Source organism: Panthera uncia, chromosome B1, assembly GCF_023721935.1.
Source record: "Panthera uncia isolate 11264 chromosome B1, Puncia_PCG_1.0, whole genome shotgun sequence".
NCBI lineage: Eukaryota > Metazoa > Chordata > Mammalia > Carnivora > Felidae > Panthera > Panthera uncia.
Genome location: NC_064811.1, coordinates 169891993 through 169900314, shown reverse-complemented (window position 1 = coordinate 169900314; position 8322 = coordinate 169891993). Strand labels below are relative to the sequence as shown.

The window sequence follows — 8322 nt, the reverse complement described above, 5'->3', positions numbered from 1 at the left end:
CTCCCTTATCAGAAAGGCATTTTTCTGCTCCCTTTAGAACATTAGAATTACCAGCACAACTTGTTGAAGATAAGAATACTCACACAACCATGTTTTATGCATTATGATCATGGTTTGGCTCTCATCCAATGCATTCACATGGAAAAGAATTTCACACTCACTCACCTTTCAGCATAACTTACATTATTTGAAACTTTTGCTTCAGTTGTCTGATCACTGGGATTCAAGTGAGTTATTTGGATTAAGTGCTTCACTCATAGTGAAATATGGATATTGGAGGACAGAGCCGAGGGAGGAGGACTCAAGTAATTAATTGCCCCACCTTTTGAAAATGACAGTAAATGGCTTATCTTTCCTAGAACTGGTACAATAAATGTCAAAAGCTGCAACATTCTGTGCTAGGTCAGGAAACGTGTTCTGGCCATTATCTCCAACTCTTAATTGTTCTCCATGCGTTCACCGTCAGCACACAACCTGAATATCAAGTAAATGCTTGTGGAATTGCTCGGTGAATATGCATAGACCACTCCCAATGACTCTGAAAGCCCCTTAAGAAGCAATCACCTTGAACTTTTTATAGCTAACATTCTCCCTGCCCCAAAAGGCAAGGCACACAATAGGTATTCAATAATCAATCACTGACTGATATCTCATCTTCACCAGGGGGCATGGGAGAGAAACAGCAAACAAGTGTTGAAACATTTCACACTGGAATTTATCGCTTGAGAAATTAAGGATGTGGGGGAAAAATGCACAAGTGTGAAGGTCACCCTGATAAAGAAAAAATGTGGTGCGAGGAGACTACAGTACTTAAAATGCACACTGTTCATAATTGCCAGAGATAACGAATATTTTCTATATTTTGCCAAATTGGTCTTCTTTGTTTCTCCATTAACACGTATAGGGGGTCTAATCCATCTTTGGCAATCTATTCAAACTGTTGAGGGATTTTTCCCTTTTCTTTTCTTTTCACCCTTTGAACATAATCCACTAAGTCTCCATCCCCAAAGCACCTCCCAAATAGCGGCGGGGGTGGGGGACGCGCTCTGGGAAGCCCTTGCTGAGATACTTAGCGGAACTTTGTTCTCCACATGGGCTATTTACGAGCGTCTCGGTTTCCTTGGGTGACTCCACAACCTCCCCCTTTTCACGCGGCGAGCAGGAGTCAGGGCGGTGAGATCCTCCCAGGCGGAGCGCGGAGGCGCTGACCATGGTCCTGGCCTCCGAGCTCAGGACTGGAGCACCGAGGGCGCCGGAGAAGAGACGGTGCGAGAGCGAGCAGGGCGAGGCGGGGAGAGGCTGTCGAAGCCCCCGCCCCTCCCGAACCCCGGGGAGCTTTCGGGCCTGCACGCGAACCCTCCACTGCACGCTCCGAGATGCATCAAAAAAGGGTGGGGCACCCAGCCACAACTGCAATCGGAAGCCGCCCGGAAGGATTTAAGAAGAATGGAATCGGTTCATGCCTCCCTCCCCCCACTACCATGCGACCCCCAACCCGGGATCGGTTCATATTTTACCCCCCCCCCAGGCCCAGGGAGGCGCGGGCAGCCTTTGTGGGCGCACAGCCGCCCACGGCCGAGCCCGAGCCTCTGGGCACCCTGCACCGAGAAGGGGCAAGTAGGGCGGGGTGCATGTACAGATTCAAGGATGCAATATTCCTGCGAGGCAGGACGGTGGGCACGCTGGGATCCCCGGTTCTCCACCGAGCTGGAAAGGGGGCGAAGGAGGGGCGATCCCCGCGTCTGGTCCTGAGTCTCAAACACCCCCCACCCCCCATACCAACCTGGTCGTAGATGTTCTGCAGGGCTTCCTTGCCCGAGGCCCGCCGGATCTCCACCTTCCGGCTCGATTCAACAGATGGCTCCCCGCCGGCGCGCCGGCCCTGCCGGGAGTACGGCGGCTGCGGGTCCGGGCCCAAGTGGGCGACGTCCCGCTGCTGAGCCACCACCTGCCCTGAGCCCCGGCCCACGGACAACGAGTCGAAATCGATGGTCTTGTTCTCGGAGGACCCTTCCACCGGGCAGAACATGCCACAGAATTTCTGCCGGGGCTTAGGGCTGCCTGAGCCCAGGTTTTTAAAAAAGGCAGGGACTTCTTCGTCCTCTGCCGCCTTCCCGGATTGCTTCCTCTCGGCCATGGCGCGGGAGCTCGGGGAAGGTCCGCTCTGTCCGTCCGTCCGTCTGCCGGTCCCTAAGTCGGCCTCTCTCTGTGCACAAACCCCCTGGCTGCTGCCGCGGCTGCCGCTCTCTGCCTGCCGCAAGGTGTACAGAAAGGAAGGATGGCTGGCGAGCGAGCGAGCGACCCACCCCTCCCGGTCCCTCCCTCTGACCCCGCTTTCTCCCCTCCCTGCCCACGCCCCCCGCCGCCGCTCCGGCTCCAGCAACCAGCAAAGTTGGGTCTGGGAGGGCGGCCGCTGCGGCAGCGGGAGCGGAGAGGCTGCCAGTTCCCGGCAGCGGCGGGAGGAGGGAGGCGCGGGCGGGGCGGGGGCGGGGCGCGGCGCAGGGGAGGGGAGGGGAGGGGAGCCGAGCTGGGGTAGTGAGGGGAAGGCCCCGCCGCCTAGAGCCCCGCGCTCCGGAAGTGAAGCGGCCAGACCACCCGCTAATGGATGCGGAGCGGAGGGTCGGCTGACCGATCTCTGCGCCAGGGTGAGTATGGGGCAGAGCACGCAGGGGCGAAGGCCGGGGGCGCGGCCTCTGGACTCCACGCCCGTCGCCCCCACCTGCCTGGCCCAGGAGCCTCTCCCCCACCGCATTGCAGAGGTGGGCCAGGTGCGAGGGCCCACCCGAGGGAGGACCCCCACCCCTCAGCGAGGGTGTGAGCTGATGGATGGGGCAAGAGGGACCAACCGGCTGACGCCTGGACACCCAGGAAGAGGGAAAGGGGCAGCACTGACGATGGGGAAGGGATGGCGCAGACCGTTTGGAGAGGTGGAGGCCTTACGAGGCAGGGGGCACCAACCTTGTTCACCCACGGGCCTTGTGGTGGGCTGCTGTGGGCAGAGACTGAAACGAGAAGGTTCTCGCTGCGCCCACAGTGGTGGGGGGGCGCTAGCGGGCGGGGAGAAATGCAGAGGGGTGTAGCAAAGGGGAGTGGGGAATAAAGACTTAGGTGTGTGGTCTGGGACTGTAGCAAAAAGTGCATTCTGCAAATTCGGGCACCGAACGGCAACTTGAAGTAAGAAAGGGTAGAGACCTGCTATATTGCCCGGAGGTGTCACGTCTCTTAACTGCGCCACTGCGCCAAGACCAAGAAGGGCCAGAAGAGTCTTGATTTGGTATTGTCTATCCCGCCTTCCCCGCCAAAAAAAAAAAAAAAAAAAAAGGGGGGGGGGGAGGCCAGGATTGAATCCCACTCCCCCAAATCCCTAGCCCTTCTGGGCGCCCTGCGCGCCCCACCTAGATCCCCCGCCCTCGTTGCGCACTGCGCCACAGCCGCGGGGTTTCCCGGGTTGCCAGACGCCAAGTGCCTGGGACGTAAATTGCGCGCGCGCGCGAATTCAGTGGTGGAGTAGGAGATGGGGTCCTGTCTGTGGTCATGGCTTGAGTTGTGAGACGCCCCACCAGGAAAAGGTGTGTGGGACTTGGTATGTATGTGAGGCTAAACCATCCACAGCTACTGGGTTGGTGGGCAGATAAGGGGCATCTTGATTTATGACGGTAACACGGTCGCTGAGAGTCTTTTATTGCTTATTTCTGCCCCCACGTCCCTTCCACGTACCAATCCCTGCCCCTGGTCGATTACAGCCCCGCCCCCTCTTTCCACAGTGGCAAAATCCTGCAGAAATGATGCCCAACCCTTGGCGGCTGGAGACGGAAATCTGGGCATGCTCAGTAACTAGGGTGGGTTTGGGCTAGGAGAAGCTGTTTCTACCACAAGACTATTCAGAGCAGGGTGACCAAGGCTCTATCCTCATCATCAGCCCTTGTCCCTGGCAGGATTCAGTACGGATACCCTCCCCCCAAATCGTGAGGGATACTTCGGTGAATGGAGTTAAATTTGGAGGGCAATCAATCACAGTTTGAAGATGAGCCCATCATGGCAGGTGGGAAGGCGGCCCCAGCTGAGAACTGGAGACTGAGGGAGGAGAGGAATGTCGGGGGGGGGGGGGGCTGAGGGAACCAGAGGCGGGCCTTTGGACTTTGCATCAGATGTGCTTCGCATTTGAATGAACTGCTTCCACAAGAATGACATCATTGCCTACCCAGGGCAGACCCATGACTCGTGACCAATTTCCGATTTCCGGAGCAGGAACCAGACTTAGAGAGATTGGGGCGCTTTGACCAAGGTCACTATCTAAATGAGCCAAGAATTACAGCAGAAAAGCTGATTCCTTTTCCAACCTATCCCATCTTTACTTGAGAAAATGCAAGAGTTTTACATTTTTCTCATGTCCAATTATTTCCATTGCAGGTAAAGATTGCCTTTGGAAGAGGAAGCCACCCAAAGGTAGCCTAACCTCAGCATGACCTCTATTATGTAGACCTTGGGATGTGTTTTCCTGCCTTTTTACATCTCATGTTTCCTCTCAACATTAAAACAGGAGGAAGGTTACCCCCATGTTTTAGAAGGGAAGGGGTGGCACTGAGAAACCCCTGGGCTCTGATCCCTGGGGCTGCTGGCTGAGAGCAGAATCCAGGGTTTGTGCTCCTGCCCCTTTGGCACCTTCCAGAAGGTCTTAGAAAACGTGCCTGCAGGAGGAGCAGTTGACATTAAAGCTGTAGGCTGGCATCTGTGGCATATGGACCCCGTTTGGACTGAGGGGGATTCTTCAGGCCGACAGAAGCATATTCGTAGCCCATTAACACACACTCCACGGCAGTAACTGGGAGAGAGTAGGAACTCTTTCGTTTTTACGTCACCCGGTGTCCACCACTCTCCACAGATGTGCTTCCTCTCTTACCTTGTACTCAAATGACTCATTCAGGCGTAAATGCTAGGAAGCGTTTTTAACATTCACAGCAAAAGAAACACCTCGTTGTGCATTTGTGAGTCCTGCCCAGACCCAACAAAAGAGAATGGATTCATAATTCCAAGCTTAACTTATTTGGTCCTGAGATTTTGTTTTGTTTTGTTTTGTTTTGTTTTGTTTTGTTTTGTTTTAGATTGCTGGACCTAAATTGTTATACTTATATTATTATGTTATGTTAAAGTGTAGTATATGTTATATTGTTACACCTATATTAAATAGGCTTTTAATGTTTGAGTGATTTCTAGCTAAATAATTGGATGTTAAATCAAAGGAATGCACCAACTCAATATGGTATGGTAGATTTAATTAAATTGTAAAGGAGTGTCATGTTTTTAAATAATTTTAATGGCCCTCATCACTGGATATTATCAAGCCATAAATAAATACTATTATTATTTATGTGTAACAGGGGAGCTTGGCTTGGCTGGAGCTAAGAAGGACCCAAACACATCCATTGCGTGGAGCTGGGTGACATCTTCCTTTTCTGGAAGCTGAATAAATAAGCTGGTGACTCTCACAGGACAGTTGGAGCGCCTGAACAGGTATCTGTTCACATCTGATTTCATTTTTCACATGGGGAAAATCTTGAGTCCTGTCCATCCATAACCGGGGCTCAGACGTTAATTGGCATGACTGATGAGCGGAAGGTGGGGGAGCCAGACGTGGGAGGGTCCCCAAGAGAACTCTAAGCAAAGGAAAGGTCTGACAGAGTGGGACACGTGCAAATCCAACGTGAGACGGAACCCCTGGTCTCCCCCCACTTCTGTCCTGAACCAAAGCGCAGTGCTTCCTGGGAAAGAGAGGGCTGTGTGGTAAAACTGACCATTGTTTCACTAGGAGCCCAAGCCTGCTGTGACACTTCTCTCCGGGAGTTCTGGGTGCCAGAGTGGAGGCCTTACCCTGCTAACTAGCAAAAGGAGAGGTGAGGAGAGGCAGCAGAAACTGGGGGAGTCACAAAAGCAGCTCTTGCAGGTGCCTTGGGCAGTCGGAGAAGGGTCAGTGCCACCGTGTGGCTGCCAGCGTCGGGGAGAGCATCAGCGGCCACCGGACTGCAGAGCCACAGGCAGTGATGCTGTCCTAGCTGAGTTCTTGCCCCTGGGCAAGTAAGGGTGATTGGTCCAGAAGACTTTGGGACCGCTGTTGGAGTGGCCTGGGACCCATTCCCTGGTGGGGTGCAAGTTCAGGAGCTGAGCCAGGATATTCTGAGTCCTGATAGGCTGTGCCTGTCCACACCACAAACTAATTGGTACCCATAGAGTTGGAGCAAATACTCGGACGATGGCGCTGGCACTGTTAGAGGACTGGTGCAGGATAATGAGCGTGGATGATCAGAAATCGCTGATGGTTCTGGGGATACCGGTGGACTGTGATGAGGCTGAGATTCAAGGGGTTCTCCAGGAGACTTTAAAGTCTCTGGGCAGGTATAGGCTGCTTGGCAAAATATTCAGGAAGCAGGACAATGCCAATGCTGTCTTACTAGAGCTTATGGAGGATACCGATGTCTCGGTGATCCCCAGTGAGGTTCAGGGAAAGGGGGGTGTCTGGAAAGTGATCTTTAAGACCCCTAACCAGGACACTGAATTTCTGGAACGACTGAACCTCTTTCTGGAAAAAGAGGGGCAGACAGTCTCCGGTATGTTCCGAGCCCTCGGGCACGAGGGGTTGTCTCCAGCCACGGTGCCCTGCGTGTCCCCAGAGTTACTGGCTCACGTGTTGGGACAGGCGATAGCTCATGCCCCTCAGCCCCTGCTACCCATGAGATACCGGAAACTGAGAGTGTTCTCAGGGAGCGCCGTGCCCGCCCCAGAGGAAGAGCCCTTTGAAATCTGGTTGGAACAGGCCACTGAGATCGTCAAAGAGTGGCCGGTAGCAGAGGCAGAAAAGAAAAGGTGGTTGATGGAAAGCCTGCGTGGCCCTGCCCTGGACCTCATGCATATAGTACAGGCAGACAATGCAGCCATAAGCGTGGAAGAGTGTTTGGAGGCGTTTAAGCAAGTGTTTGGAAGCCTGGAGAGCCGCAGGACCTCCCAGGTGAAATACCTGAAGACGTATCAGGAGGAGGGGGAGAAGGTCTCGGCCTACGTGTTGCGGTTAGAAACCCTGCTCCGGCGAGCCGTGGAGAAACGCGCCATCCCCAGGAATATCGCAGATCAGGTCCGCCTGGAGCAGGTCATGGCCGGGGCCAGCCTCAGCGAAGTCCTTTGGTGCAGGCTGAGAGAACTGAAAGATCAAGGCCCGCCTCCCAGCTTCCTCGAGTTAATGAAGGTAATCCGGGAGGAAGAGGAGGAAGAGGCCTCTTTTGAAAACAAGAATACTGAAGAGCCAGATGAAGGGGATGGTTATGGCCCCTGGGATAACGAGGCAGAGGACTAAAAACCATCTCAGGGCGGGACCCACAGCCAGTGCGCCCCGGGGAGGTTTGCTGTACCCCGCTGAGACCATGTGGCTATTTTTGTCCGAGGCCTCCCGCGCCAGGTCTTGATTCTTCTTTCTAGGAAAAAATACCAGTGAGTTTCTTGGGCCCTACGTAGATTATTAATAAAGGACGAAGTTCCAAGTAAGGAATAGGAAGCCTGAAGGAACCCGCGACATTTCCCGTTTCCCGAATAGACCAAAGTCGTGCACCCATACCGCAGAAGAAAGAAGTGATGCAGGAAAAGAACACCTTTTGTAATCTGTTTAACCTCTAACCCCTTTGACTCCTCGGCTGTGTTCCTTCCTCAAATCAGCACATCCCCTCTGAGTAGCCAGCGGTGTGAGGCACTCTTCACAGAGGTGAGAATCGTAACCCCGCAAGCCTGGGCCATGCTCTCGGAGCGCCTCACCGGCTCACCGAGGACGTGGCCTCGGTATGTGAGACTCTAGATAATCCCGGGTGTCAGTCACGACACCTGTGGAAGTGCCACTACCAAATGAATACGGCCACACCCACTGCTATGTGTCTTTCTTTCTTCGCTCGGGAAGCACTCCTCCGCTTCTCTGCCACGTGTTGGATGGCCGGTTCCAGGCACTGTGTTAGGCCCTCGAGACACAGATGACTCAGCCCAATCCCTGCCTTCAAGAGAGAGAGCCACAGTGTGAGAGAAGCACCCTCGAGAAAGGGCAGACGCTACAGGAAGGCTGCCTGCGAGGGAGGGTGTGCGGGCCGCGTTTGGATTCAGCGAGCAGACCATTCTGGTTAGAAAAGATTTTTAGGGGCGACCAAAGGGAAAGAGGAGAGGAAAGGAGCCTGTATTTATTGAGGGTCTATTATGTGCCAGCTGGTTTACACATATCTCATTTAATGTGCCTGGGAACCCCAATATGGTATAATTTTGCTCTTTCTGAAAGAGAAAGAAAATGAAGCTCAGATG

The 8322-nt window shown here is 53.9% G+C and overlaps 1 protein-coding gene across 1 annotated transcript; it reads left to right on the top strand.

Annotated features, from left to right (window-relative positions):
* Positions 1 to 6103: 6103 nt before the first annotated feature.
* Positions 6104 to 7342, top strand: PNMA2 (PNMA family member 2). The gene has a single exon (XM_049631622.1). It carries the CDS (start codon positions 6248 to 6250, stop codon positions 7340 to 7342), a length of 1095 nt encoding a protein of 364 aa, XP_049487579.1. The 5' UTR covers positions 6104 to 6247.
* Positions 7343 to 8322: the final 980 nt, after the last annotated feature.